The sequence below is a fragment of the Carica papaya genome, chromosome 5 (assembly GCF_054855325.1).
Source record: "Carica papaya isolate Zhongbai chromosome 5, ASM5485532v1, whole genome shotgun sequence".
Classification (NCBI taxonomy): domain Eukaryota; kingdom Viridiplantae; phylum Streptophyta; class Magnoliopsida; order Brassicales; family Caricaceae; genus Carica; species Carica papaya.
In genome coordinates this window covers 40,521,798-40,537,082 of record NC_142313.1, presented here as the reverse complement: position 1 = coordinate 40,537,082, position 15,285 = coordinate 40,521,798, and the positions used below count along the sequence as shown (strand labels likewise).

General features: G+C 32.9%; 2 protein-coding genes across 2 annotated transcripts; one reads left to right on the top strand and one right to left on the bottom strand.

The window, feature by feature from the left end:
• Positions 1–7,079: 7,079 nt before the first annotated feature.
• On the bottom strand, positions 7,080–9,505 carry LOC110821102 (PPPDE putative thiol peptidase family protein). Its single transcript, XM_088220974.1, has 3 exons — positions 8,841–9,505; positions 8,035–8,322; positions 7,080–7,763 (listed from the first exon to the last, which is right to left on the bottom strand). The coding sequence occupies exons 1-3, from the start codon at positions 8,971–8,973 to the stop codon at positions 7,510–7,512; spliced, it is 675 nt and encodes a 224-aa protein (XP_088077100.1). The 5' UTR covers positions 8,974–9,505; the 3' UTR covers positions 7,080–7,509.
• Positions 9,506–10,226: 721 nt separating this feature from the next.
• LOC110821077 (uncharacterized protein At2g39795, mitochondrial) lies at positions 10,227–12,628 on the top strand. Its single transcript, XM_022050793.2, has 3 exons — positions 10,227–10,578; positions 11,848–12,173; positions 12,450–12,628. The coding sequence occupies exons 1-3, from the start codon at positions 10,327–10,329 to the stop codon at positions 12,610–12,612; spliced, it is 741 nt and encodes a 246-aa protein (XP_021906485.1). The 5' UTR covers positions 10,227–10,326; the 3' UTR covers positions 12,613–12,628.
• The last annotated feature ends 2,657 nt before the right edge of the window (positions 12,629–15,285 follow it).

The window sequence follows — 15,285 nt, the reverse complement described above, 5'->3', positions numbered from 1 at the left end:
GAATGATCCAGATCGCATCGCGATGGACGGTCAAGATTTATTCTCATTTAAATCGTGATTGGACGGCCCAAATTAAATCGTGATGGACGGTTGAGATTAAAAGGGGAAGGTTATAAATAACTTCACCCACACCCAACCCCAAACCCTAGCTGCCAGTACCCTCGCCGGAGAAGAAGAACCAGTCACAGGAGGAGCCGGCCGCTGCCACCCGCCACCGCACTGGAGGATTTTCCGACCGCCAAACGAGGTAAATTTTCTCCCCTTAGCTCTTTTTCGATGCTGAATCTGCCTATGGCCAAATCGGAGCCAAACCACCAGCCAATCGGCCGGAAAATACCGCTGAAGTCCAGCGGCGCCACCGTAGCTTCCCTCAGTTTTTGCCTCCGATGAGGCCCTTCCCAATTCCCGTTCGATGCAATTTTTACACCACTGTGATCACCATCCTTTTCTCTACAGATTGACCGGAGTAAAACATCAAATCGTGACTTGCACCGGAGAAGTCGCCGCACCCGAGAGCTCCGCCGACGGTAAGTCTCGATTTTTTGTGATTTTTTGGCCCACTGATGGCCCTAGGGTTGTTTTATCGCTGGAACCAATGCAAGTTTGGCCAAATTCAGCCCAAAACGGTCAACCCGAGGCGGATCACCGCTGTGGGCGGCAATGCCGTTGCTGGAGCACGGCGGAGCCGCCTTGCCGGAATTTTGATATTGGCCGAAAAGGGGCCTGGGTCTGATTTGGGGTTTTTTGGGACACGTGCAGGTACCGGAAGTGTGTTTCAGTTTTCCAAAAAAAAAATTCAGAAAATTTAGGGACAGCTCGTAGGCGTAGTGAGAACCCGATTTCAGACCCCGAAACAAGTAAGGATTTCTCACCCTATTTTCTATCACGGTATTAAAGCTCAATAAATGATAAAATGGTATTTCATTAATTGTGTATAATTAATTAAGGTTGCTAATGGAGCCCGAATCTAATGTATTTTTCGCTCAGTTGTTGTTTGATCTATTTTACAGTTTAAAATGCAGTATGGTATCTGATGTATTTATTTTATGGTTTCGTATGCATGAATCACGGTTTCATTCATTATGGTTTGAATTATTGAGAACCCGTTATTGTCTTATTTGGTGTTCATTACTGGTTTACGTGTTTATACTTGATTGGATAATTGAGACCGAGAAAAATAGAAAAATGTATGTGAATTGATAAATGGATGATGTCGACAGCCTAACTAGATATCCTGGGAGATGGTGGACGGACCGGGTCCGTAGGGAACCCTACCGAGAACGTGGTCTCTCATATCGGACAGGGTATGGAGACCTTATGTGTTTTGACGCCCATACCAGACGGGGTATGGAGACGGCCCGTTTCACTCTCATACCGGACGGGGTATTGAGGTTTATGATTTTTGGCTCCCATACCGGACGGGGTATGGGGACGGTCCTGAATCAAGTTATCAATGTGAATGGTTCACATGTAGCGGGGACCCCTATGGATCCCCATGGATACTAGTAGGCTGATAAAAGAGGAAAATCTGTTGTCTGATGATTGAAATGCAAAGGTATAATATGTGTTTTGTTATAAAGCGTGTATGATTTCATGATATTATAATGTTATTGTTTTCTTATGTTGTTTTCATGAAGCTCACCGAGGTAAGTGGACAGTAAAGGGTTTTATTATTGATAAATGAATTTATTATGAATTATGCTCCATTGGTTATTTTTGTTTTCTACCAACCTTTACTTCTGTGACAGTGAGATAGTGTGATGTCTTTACTGGGCTAGTGTAGCTCATTCCTTATTTAACCATTTCATATTAGGATGATTTGTTTCCCGAGCCCGTCTCGCAGGAAGACGGCGAGTAGACGTCTAAGGATTTCATAGTTTTATTTATAGCATTCATTACTAGTATTTACCTCAGTTAGTTTATTCTTTCACACGTTGAAGACGTTTTTGGTTATTGTGTAAGGGATGTTAATCAGAATTTTTATTTCGCTTCCGCACTTAGAATTTTTAATACATACATTTTCTTTTAAATTTCCAGGGCCGTTACATTTTTTTTCATTTATTCAGAGAGTCCTACAGTGTACATATTTTCATTTTAAAAAAATTATTTGTTGTCGCCTACAGAGATCTCAAAATGTATGAAATAAGTTCATAAGAACTTTTAAGATGATAAATAATTCTCTAACAACTCCTCTTGTATTCAATAAGTATCATTGGGTTATTCTTTTTATCATGTTCAAATTTAAACAATATTTTTTCTCGTAACACCTTTCAAATATTCTTCAAATTTTTTTAGTTATATTCAACATTATATATTTAAATTTTATTGCACTTGAGCATCAAATATAGAACACTCTCACTCTGTATTTCTCAATCATTGCATATTGCTTAAAGTTCTACACTTTGTTAAGTGTATGTCTAATATATTTAAATATCTTTTAATGATTATTTTAGTCTCTCTCAAATCATTCTATAAAATCAAATTAATTATGTATACAACAAATCTCATATGAACATATATTTTTTTTTCACAAGTAGAAGCTCCTTTGGCCATAATTGTTTTCCTCAAGTATTGACAAGCAATATTATTGGGTGATGTATTATCAACCATAAAAAAAAATGGAATTTTATTCTCAAGTCATTAATCCATATTACTTTCCCAATATCATCACTCTTATAACTACTAGTATGCAGTCAAACAAATGTAGTTTGTTTTTCAATTTGATGTCAAATATTAGTTGTAAGACAAACTCCTTAAGAAAAGATATTAAATAATTCCTTTAGTTTCAATCTTTCATGAATATACATTTTAAAAATCAATCACATGCAATAATAATTTACAAAAGAATACGAAATATAGGACAAATAGTTGATACAAACGTTTAAACTCTTAATACTCAAACTTAAAATGAAAGCTCATTTACTATATTAAGATGTGATAATACATTTCTACCACTCTATTAATCAAACTTCTGACAAGTTGATAACCCTTCTTCTCCACTCGTCATTCCAATTTTAAAACTCAAACGACTTTATACTTTTGTTTATTACTTTTAATTGTTCAAGTTTATCTCATATTCTCTTGTGTGGTGTAATGAATCTTTTGTTCCATTCTTGCAAGAATCAATAACATTCTTCGTACCATAATAATTGCATTTTTTTTTTGTTTCAATTAACTTAATATTCAAAATGCGACCATACTACTGATATAATGTAGCACCCCAATTATTATTATTATTATTTTTTTTGTAATTTTTATATGAATATAATGATTTAGTATGTAATAATATATGGTTTTAATTTAGTTTGATTTAATTAAATAGAAATAATAATAATAAAAATAATAACAAGGGTAAAATTATTTTAGGGATTTAATTGAAAATAATTTTGGATAAAATAGGTGAAAATTTGGGTTCTTGAGGTGTTTTTGAAAGAAAATTAAAAATTGGGGGTCAAAATGTAATTTTAAAAAATTACGCCACGTCAGCAGTCTGATCAGCAGCCCCAACCAACCAGGAAACGCCGTGTGGCAGAGGCGCTGACGCGGGAGGCCACGTGGGAGATCTGTGTGCGCGTGATCGAATACTGAGATTCGTTCCCATGCGCACGGACGGCCCAGATCAAAAACGCGTACGAACGGCCCAGATTGCATCGCGATGAATGGTCCATATTCATTTCTTATTTAATCGCGATCGGACAGTCCAGATTAAATCGCGATGGACGACTCAGATTAAAAGCGGATGGTTATAAATAATCTCATCCGCACCCAAACCCTAACCCTAGCCGCCAGAGCCCCTCGCCGGAGAAGACAGCCCAGCCGCCAGGGAGCAGACCGCCGCCACCCTCCGCCGGACCGAAGCAATTTATGGCCGCCAAACGAGGTAAAATTTTTTTTCGTGACTCAGAATTCGAAGTTGAACCCACCTATGGCCAATTTGGAGCAAAAACACCGACCAATTGACCGGAAAATACCGCTGCGAGTTTTCTCGATTTTTGTCTCCGATGAGACCCTTCCTGATTCCCGTTCGATGTAAGTTTTACACCATTGTGACCATCGTTCCTTCCCCTACAGGTTGACCAGAGCAAAACACTAAATCGCGACTCGAGCCGGAGGAGTCACCGCACTGGAGAGCCCTGCCGCCGGTAAGTTTTGTTTTTCGGTATTTTTTCGGCCCACCGAGGGCCCTAGGGGTGTTTTCTCATAGGAACCAATGCAAGTTTGGCTGAATTCGACCAAAAACGGCTGAAAACAGCCAATCCGAGGTGAATCGCCGTCGCTGGAGCACAGCGGAGCCGCCGTGCCGGAATTCTGAAATTGGCCGAATAGGCCTTGGGTCTGATTTTTGAGTTATTTAGGACATGTATAGGTACTGTAAGCGCGTTTCAGTTTCCAAAAAATAATTCAGGGAACCCAGGGACTGCTCGTAGGTGCAGTAAAAATTCGATTTTCGACTTCGAATCAGGTAAGGACCTCTCACCTTATTTCCTATTACAGGATTAAAGTCTAATAAATGATAAAATTGTATTTGTATGAATTAAATAGATATACATAATTATTACGGTTTCTAATGGAGACCGAACATGACATATTTTTCTGTCAGTTTCTGTTTGATTTATTTTACAGTCTAAATGTAGTATAGTATCTGATTTATTTATTCTATGGTTTTGAATGCATGAATCACTGTTTACTTCATTATGGCTTGATTTTGTGAATCCAATTATATGCTTGCCTTATTGGATGCTCGTTACTTGTTTAAGTATTCATATTTATGTGAGAAACAGAAAACTAAGAAAAAAATAGAAAATGTATGTGAATTGATAAATGGATAAGTTAACAGTCTCACTAGATATTCTGGGAGATAGTGGACGGACTGGGTCCATAAGAAACTCTACCAGGAACGTTGTCTCATACTGAATAAGGTATGGAGACTTTAAATGTTTTGGTGCTCATACCGGACGAGATATGGGGACGGCCCGTTTCACCCTCATACCGGATGGAGTATTGAGGTTTATTGTTTGGCACCCATACCGGACAGGGTATGGGGACGACCCTGAAAATTAAGTTTGTCAAGGAAATGGTTCACGGGTAGCGGAGACCCCTATAGATCCCCACGGATATTAGTAGGCTGATAAAAAGGGGGCAACTGTTATTATTATGTATGAACTTATGATATTTATGATGTTATTATTTCCATGGGTCATTTTTATAAATTTTACTGAGGTAAGTGGACGGTAAATGGTTTGATTATTGATAAATAAATTTACTTGAAACTTGTGCTCTATTGGTTATTTTTGATTTTCTACCAACATTTACTTCTGTGATAGTGATATAGTGTGATGTCTTTACTGGGCTAGTGTAGCTCATTCCTTACTTAACCATTTCAGATCAGGAGGACTTGGTTCCCGAGCCTGATCTACAAGAAGACGGCGATTAGATACCTAGATGTTTATTAGTTTCTTTTATAGTCTTTCATTTCTAGTATTTCTTTTAAAGGATTTATTTTCGGTATTATTAGTACGTTTAAGTTATTGTGTAAGGGATATTAATTAGAACCTTTTATTTCGCTTTCGCACTTATATTCTTTATATACATTTCTTTTTTAAATTTCCAGGGTCATTACATATAAGTTGTGCTCTTCTATTTAATAAGATTGATTAGACTCCTTAATTTTAACTTCAAATATTATCAGTAGTATCACTATTTATTGTTGACTCTTTATTGAAATAGTTGTAGGAAATTAGAAGTATTACATGAAGTTATTTTAGTTGAATCTAGTATTCTATATATGAATATTATTTAACTACATTAATTATTAACTAGAAATAATACAATCATTAAAGATACAATATCAAGCATTCAAGTACAATCACTTATATATCAAGATAACTTATGAACAGCTCTAGAAATATCGACTTGAAATAACTCAATTATGAACCTAAAGTAATATAAAGAAACAAAATTATAAACTACCATTGAAAATTTTATCTAAATATTAAATAAGAATTAAATAAAACCATTTACAAGCCAAACAACAACTTAAAATGCTACATTTTCAAATATTCACCTCTATTATTATTAGTATATATTTTAAAAAATTTGATATGTACCATAGAAGTTGTAGATCTTATTTTTTGTATCATCAATCATTATTCACTCTCAAATATATATTGCATTTTCATTCATTTGAGATTAATTCCATATTGAAAGATTGTCCATTTATCCTTATTCATAAGTGAAGAGTAATCTCAAGTATATACTATAAATATCATATTTGTGTAAAACTTTTGTAAAACTCAAACTTGTCTCAAATTCAATTGGGATCGTATAAATATTATGTCTTTTAACTCGTACAAGTTTTTAATTAAAATTAACTATTCTATTTTAAATATATAATTAAAATACAGTTTACCATATAAAATATTGTATATTAAAAAATATATATATAATACATATGTATAATGTCATTTGATGAAGTTTGGACGAATTTTAGGCCAAATTAAACTCAGCTAACTCCGATATAATTAAAAGAAAAGTAACGAGTTACTAAATTAATTTTCGATGTTTGGTATTTGTTACAATTTGACCTTTAATGTTTTTTCCATTATAATTTATCATTTAACGTTTTCTACTTATTTCAAACAATTAATTACTTTTTTTCTATTTTTAATAAAAAAAATTAAAAATAATTATATCATGCTTAGACTCTTTAATAAAAAATAAAAAATTGAGATATATTTAATTATAATTAAATTAAATATCAAAAATTTAAAGTCGCATAATGAAGACGAATCAGATAGACGGGAGAAAGAATAAAAAAGTTACGAGGAAGAAAAAGGTTTACAAATCTCTATAGTACTTTTGTTTATTATTATACAACTTCGATATTTAAAATTACTAACACGTGGCAACCGACGTAAATTTCGGACACATTGACACAAGTAGATGGCTTATTGGAATATATTCCGGAAGTGTCTATTTGAACATACAAACACTACATGTGTTTGTAACCAAATTGGCATTTAAGCACATTCCTTTAAAGACAATAGAAGGTGAAATGGTCAACAAATTAACTTATAGTGTTTGATGGTAACTATAAATTGTATTATGAATGCAAATAAAATACACTTGAGATACCTTATACAACTCCAATTTCTTCTCAACTTCAAGCTTAAACTACCCCAACTAACACAAATTTGCAGAGGCAACATTATCCTCCAGCTACAAAGAAAACCCAGAAAAAAAAAAAAAATGGAAACTCAACTTTGGATCACATTTTGCATAGATGAGAGAACATGACTCTGATAAAATAAATAAAATGAAGAACATATACATGTACATTTATCCCCTGCATACCCGCAAAGAATTCTCGACCGAAACATTAGCATCATATAATCAAAGACAAGAAGGATTAAAGGGGAAAGTGGGAGAAAAAATTGAGGAGTGATTTGCTTAGCCATTTTTCTTATTTGGCAGCAGCAAAATTGAAATAACTCTGAACTTAGGTTTTTATCATGATGACGAAGAACCAATAATCAATGGCGAAGTTGGAGGGAGAGCACGTCTACTTCTGCTTCTACCCCGAGTTGCAACACCAGAAGGGGAAGATGAGGACGAGGAAGATGAATTAGAAGAAGATGTAAATCTGTTTGACCCGCTTGTTAAATTTTTCTTCTCTGCTTCACAAGGTTTATCCTCAATTCTATGATGATGCCGGACTTTTGTTGCATTTAAAGTTACAGGAAGAACACAATTGCAGAAGAAACCTTCAGTGAATTAACACAAGAGCCATGCTTCACTATTAGATACAGAGGAAAAAAAATGTAATCCCATTTAAATCAACTATGGTATTCATGCTCAGCAAAACTGATCCTACTAAAGAAACAGCCTTAATATGAAGCTAAATTAGAAGGACATCAATGTGATCCTACTTAAATGAGTAACAATAGAATTCAATCATGAAAAGATATTCAAGAAAACCAATCCGTTTTGAAGATGATGAGCAACTAAAAGAGAAGAATAGAAATGGGAAGATACCGATTCTTGCAAGGCGATTAACCCAACTGGGAATTGGATTTCCAGTCAATCTAATACAAGCATCATTGCAGAAATGGTTGCAGTTTTTGGTGATCAAATTATAAGCATTTCCTTTATAATGCTCTGCTAATTCCTCCATCACCGTCCTCACCTCTGCTGGCCCCAACTCTGTTTTCCCTATCAAAATTGTCTTTCTAAATGTAAATCCATCACACTGTTTTGGTTCTCCCTCAAAAATTCCTGTGGTTGAGTACTCGTGAGCTCCGAATGCATATTCAACGCCATGAACTGCATCAAAACAATTTCCTTAGAATTAAACCTCATCTACAAAAACACCAAATTCATTTTCAATTCTTTCCTTTCCTGGGTTTTTCCACAAATCCATCTCGATAATTGAAAATTGAACTTCCTTCAGTTTGATTATTCCATAAATTACCATACTCCAAAAACTGTAGAAAGGGATAACACATTGGTCTCCCATTTTCTGACCAACCAAACAGAAATATAACAAAACAGTTCCTTCTTCCTAAATCTGCAAATCAGGTCACTTGAAGCTCACTCAGCATATATATATTAATAGGGGTGGGTGGGTGTACAGTGATCTGCATTATTGAAGGAAACCCGGAACAGCAAAAAAACACTGAAACAAACTCAAACACAGATCTAAACTACAGTACAAATTTCACCCAAAAAAATTTCAAAAAAAAAATAAAAAAACAAACTCACTAAAACCCAACAGGGAAGAGAAAGAGAAGAAGAGTAATACAGAAATCTCTTGACATTAAAAAATGAAGAAGGTTACAAACCTTGAACACCCGAGTGATAAACACCGAGTCCAAACCAATAAGCGTAACCATTAATGGGTGTCAGATCATACACATTGAGGTACACCGGTACCGATCCCGCCACCTCGCAGCTCGAAGTTTTCCGACACAACATTTTAGAAAAAAAAAAAAAAAACTAACAAGAAAAAAAAAAAAAGAAAAAAAAGAAAAGAAAACGAAAGCTTCGGCGAAGTTAATCTATGATATCAGTGGTGTCATTTTCAACTTGGTTTCCATCAACAACTCCTCTCTCAATCAATGTTGCCCAGCAACAGATCGCTACATAACCCAATTCAACTTCTTTAAATTTTAGTACTCCCTTTTCCACAAATCGAATCCCACTATAGATTTTCTTTAAGTTTCTATTTTCAAAATCTGATTTTTAACCCCAACAAAAAGAGAGAAAATTAAAAAAGAGAACGAGAAAGAGGGGGGAAAAGAGAAGAAGAGAATCTTTTAAGCTTATGGGTACCACCGGCTGCAGGAAAGTGCCACACCCGGATTTTTAATTATAAAAATATTATGATATTACATAAATGGGCTTCGAAGTGTGTTAGAATTACAGAAATGCCATAATTTCTAATTATAAAAATAATTAAAAAGTGATTATTTAGAGAAGAAAGGCATGATATGATGGTGGCTGGTTGAGTTGGGAGAATTAAGATATAATTAAGAATATGATTAGTGGGGAAAAAAGGAATTAGAGACGATCATGATTTCAGGAGGCACACATGAATGGTGGGGCCCACTCCATATTTATTTTAAAATGTTTAATCACGGAAAATTATATTTTAAATATTTCTCTTCTACTTTTCTTACTACTTCAAATTAATAATTATGCTTTAATTAAAACATTTTTTTAATATTATTATATTTAAATATTTTAATTATCAGGCTTTAACAAATGATTATTTTTCTTCTCTTTAATGTCTAAATATATTCAACTTTAATTTTTATATATCTAAATAATTTATTCATTTTTTTATAGTAAATCGGATAATTCAATTGATAGAAGATAAATATATATATATATATATATGAGTGATTGACCATGAGAATATATCTATCCTTCAAAATTTTTAAACATAAAAGATATACATACATGGTATATATTATAGTATATTATCTTCTCTTGAAAAATTTTGATGTGAAATTATTTGAATCTCTCTAAAAATTTTTTATTTATTAATATTTTAATAATATCTTAGTGATAAAATTAGATATAAATTTATAACATTTTTAAACGAATAAAATATTTACAAAATAATAATAATAATAATAATAGAAGTATAAAAATAATTTATTCTTATAAAATATTATTAAAAATATAATTACTTTAATTATATTGTATTTAAACTCCACGCCTAAATTTACCTCAAATGTTTTAAACGAAGGATGAAGGGCTTAAAGTTATTCCATCTTCGCTCCATCTTTCCTTAAACCCTAGCTCTGCAACCACTCGCCGTCAATGGCTCGCGTTATCAGAGCCCTGAGTAGAACCCTTCGTTCTCCTTATCCTAGATGTCCAGTTCCTCGACAGAGCCTTACGGAAATCTGTCTACAGAAAAAGCAGCTTCACACTTTTTTATTTAATCCAAACTCTTTAATCTCTACTAGGAATTACGTTTCAGAAATGCGCAAATCCGCCTTTGAAGGTAACATTCTGAGACTTATCCGTAGTGAGATCAAGTACGAACTTGAGCAGGACCCTCCCAGACAGGTAATCTTAAATCTGTCTCTCCCCCACCACATTTTTTTTTAGTCTCATATAACTTCTTCTGTTTTTTTTTTCTCTTGGTGAACTGATATATATATATATATATATGTATATATGTTGGAAAAGTTAATCCCTTAAAATGCACACAATCACAACAATACATTTAACGCGGTTTTGTAAGTATGCCTACATCTACAGAGTAACATCGAGAAAAAACGTTTCCACTGTGATAAGTTGAGAGTGTTTCACCGATAAGGTCGTAATAGGCCCTTATATAAAGAAATTACCAGAGTTTTTCTCTTAAAATATTTTTTAGAATAAATATAAAACATCCCTCGAGATACATATAAAATATTTTCACAAGTCCACATCAACAATATGATAATGTGGTAAACTTGTATAAAAACTATGGTTGTTGGTTACTGTTTCTATGAGATAGTGCTTGGAGAGGGTGTCGTTGGGTATTAAAGACTTGCCAGTGTATTTTCACTGTCACTGATGGTTTCTCTGTTTGAAAGTTGAAGCTGTAGACTTGCTTCGCTAAACCTGATAATATGTCTAATCTGCTGAAATGGAGTAGGCTGTCAACTGATTTAGAAATTAAAATTACAGGTAATGTGTGTACTTATAGGTTTTACCTTTGAGAAAATTTTATTTTCTTTACTGAAGGAAAAGAGATAAAGAAACCAGGTAATACAGATTTTAAGGTTTGAAATATAAATTACAGTACTAGAGTTAGAATTGAGGATAATTCAAGGTCTTTATCTCATTTCTTCAGGACCCTTCCCATCAGATATCCTTTATAATCTTGACTATACTAACCACCCAACCATATAAAATGGTTTTCTGCAAACAAAATGTTTCTCCTTTTTCTTTTTCTTTAAAAACCCAGAGGGAAAAGTAGATATTATCAAGAAGGTTATATCCTGGTTGGTTGGTATTTGACATCATTTTGAAGAAAATTCAACTGAGCTTTATTTTCATATATTGCTTTAGCTGTATAGCTTACATTATTTGGGACCTGTAACTAGAGAAAATGCACATATATGGCTGGCTTGCTTGGAGCATAAACTTACAATTTGTGAAGTATAAAAATGTATTTAGAATTTATTTTCTTAATAGTCAAACACTACAGGAAGTTTTTATGTGTACTTCAGTCAAGGAAAACTAGAAACAGAAGCTTGAGAAAATTCTTGACAAAAGTCTATTGTGGACAGAGTGTGGTGGTGCTTTTGAGTTTTGTACTCTGACCTAATCCTAATTTGCTTGCAGTCTATAACCAAATTTGGTTCATTCACAGTTGATGACCGGCCAGGAGAGCAATGGATTAGTTTGAATAGAAAATTTGGTCGGACTGAGGATATTAAAATTGAGGCGACCATGTTTGATGATTCTATTCCTGTTCCAAAATCTGTTGGTGATATGGGGGAAGACGTTCAGCTCCACATTACATTCATTGTCAATATCTCTAAGGGTGATGATGGTGAAGTCATGGAGATCATGTGCTCAGCTTGGCCTGATAGCATAGAGATCACAAAGCTTTACATCCATCAGCATGGCAAGATGCTAGCAGAGCCTTATTTAGGACCTGAGTTCAAGTATGGTGATTTACATTCAGTTGGTTTTAGCATTCTCGTAAAATATTAAAAGTAAATTGTGTCTTTCTAATTTACTGGCATTTGACAGACACTAATTTTTCTTAAACACAAGTAATTTGATACTTGCATTGGTCCAGTTTTAATTTTGACATCTAAAAGAAAAAATAAATAAAAGCTGCATCCCATGGGATATATCCCTTGTCAAATTCCTTATTCCTTTCAAGATTTTCAGATCTTGTGGTAATTCTCATTGGGGTCTTGTTTGGTTGCTTGCAGGGAACTGGATGATGAATTGCAAAACTCACTTTATGATTTTTTGGAGGAAAGAGGTATAAATGATGAACTTGCTGTTTTCTTGCATCAATACATGAAGAACAAAGATAAAACTGAGTTTATTAAATGGATGGAAACTGTGAAATCTTATATTGAGAAGAAATAAATATTCCCTTTGCGAATGTTTCGTCTGGCATTTTTGTTGTCTTAACCTGTTTTGTGCATTGGCTATCTGATGCAGGGGCAAAAAAAAAAAAAAGTTTACTGTTAATTAAAGTTGTAGATAAATTTGGCAATTTATTTATTGCTGGATTAATAGTCCCACTATTTAGGAGTATTTTGATTTTGTTCTTGTTAGGTTTTATTTGAGTTTTGAGTTAGTATTTATTTTGAATTTATTCTGACTTAATTGTTTATAGGAGTAGGATCCATGGAGGTCCATGTCATTATATATATCCATCTAATTTTTTATGAGTCAGATTTCAGATTTGAATACACAGCATAGAATTATTCAAGACAAATTTTTTCCTGGATAAACTAGAAATTTGATCCAAATTTTCCATATTCTAATTCATAAAATTATTTTCCCAATTTACCCGCTCCCGACATCAATTTTTATAGAATCCATCATCTCATATATTCATCATAGGTAGGAATCCATTATTCTCTTATAGGATATTCCATGTATATAAAAAATCTCCTTAGTTGGGATATTCAACATAGACAGGTGGTAAGCTCCAATCTAGAGAACTCATAAAAAATTTACATGAACATATGTATAGATTAAGATACAAACACCAATCCTACTGCTATTGATATAAAGACAGGATAACTTCAAAATAAATCCCAAGTAAAAGAAGAGAAACATAACCTAGACAAAATAGTGTTAAAACAACCTAAGCAAAGAGGTTTTTTTCCTAATGTGAAGTTAATAAAATTCCAGGACCTAAACACCTAAATCTGCAAATTGAACAACCCTGAATGCGAAAGCTGCTTTTTCTTTAACTCTTCTCTTGTTTGTTGGAAAACCGACATTGCTGTTGGAATAGCTGGTTATGTAGCTTTATGAGGAATTGGATTGGCCACCAGAATATAAGTTTAGTTTGTCTATTCTAATCATCTATACTCCGCAGCAAAGTCTTTTACATTACATTAGTCTTTTCCTATGTGTTAAGCTACTACCAGAATGAGTTTCAGAGGTAAGTTTCAAGTTGTTTCATAGCTGTGAATGGTCACTGAGGTCCTCTGATGTAGGGATCTGGAAATCCAAATTGCTTGATTTAAATTCTTCCTAGAAATTGAAGAGATTCTTATTAACTATTTTTTCTCTATGTTATAAAATATGATAAGATTTTTAACAATGTGTAAAATATGATAATGCTTGGTAGAACAATTTTGAAATACAACATGATTGGTTTTGCTATCTCACTTAACTTGGACACACTGTGTTCTGGTCAAGTTCATGTTTAATTATGAAATTTTTTTTCTTCTTTGATCTGGTACTCTTCATACATACATATATCTATAAGCTGAAGCATTAAACTTGAGTTTTGAGTTTATATGTATGTATATAAACTTAATGGAGGAGGGTTAACTTGCAAATTGCATAAATGCGAATAAAATTTATGTTTTTGAATCCGAGTTTGGAATAGGTTCAAATTTATATATTATAATTACGGGTTAAGTTCATATTTTATGAAATCGGTTTTAAACTCGATTCATTGTCATCTCTAAGTGAAACAAATATATTGATGGTTGAATGAAATACCTCAAAAAGCTTACATTTTTATTCACTTACATAACCTATGGATAAAAATATAGCAAGTGCAATAAATTATAAGTTATAAATTTATCCAATAAGATGTTGTTTCTATATAACTATTAGATTTCAAATATATATATTTATAGTAAATATAAGAAATACTTCATTTACATGTCATAGTCTTTTTAGAATATGATGAAATATATTTACGTATCTTGTAGTATTTGGTTGCAGCTTTTGACTATAGTTTTTCTGAATACTAAAATACTTTGTAACAAAACATAAAAAATTTTAATGTACTTTCAATCAAAATTAAAATATGCTTTTAATATATATATATTATTGTTTAATTTAAGTCCCAATTTTTTTTTAAAAAAAAACAAAAAACAAAAAGAAAAGATGGGATAAAGCCAGTGCAACACGAGAAAAAATGACAGGCTAGCGCAATTAACACGTGGCAACAACCCACAGTGTCCCGATTCACTTAACTGGTGACAGGCCTGTCACCTATTACAATATTCCTTAGTTAATCTCTGATTTTGTAGTTCTAGGTTAATTAACTGTCATCATAATATGATTCTGATTAACTTTATAATCCTGATTCCACCCAAAAGCTTATCGGATTAAATGATTAATCTGATTTTTTTGATGGGACCCAACAAACCCACATGGACCCCACTCATTCAATATCTCTTTAGGTAAGAAATCAACCCTACACAGATCTTTCCCACAATTTTTAATTGGGAAAATGATGTTGATGTCTTAGCTTAGACTTAATGTATGCATCACTCATCTCCTCTCTCATATACTACAATATATACATACATACATACATACATACATATATATATATATATAATCTCTATCTTTCCAAACATAAAACACTCGATACATACATGTGAATTAATAATTTTATAGTATAACAAGTTGTTTAAGTATAATACAATAAGTCATTTATATTTGTCATCGTTAACATATTATGTTTATTATTTAAACAATACTTACTTAATAAAATATATATTTTTATTAAAAAATAATATGTAAGTATCTATTAGAATGATAATTTGATATTATAAA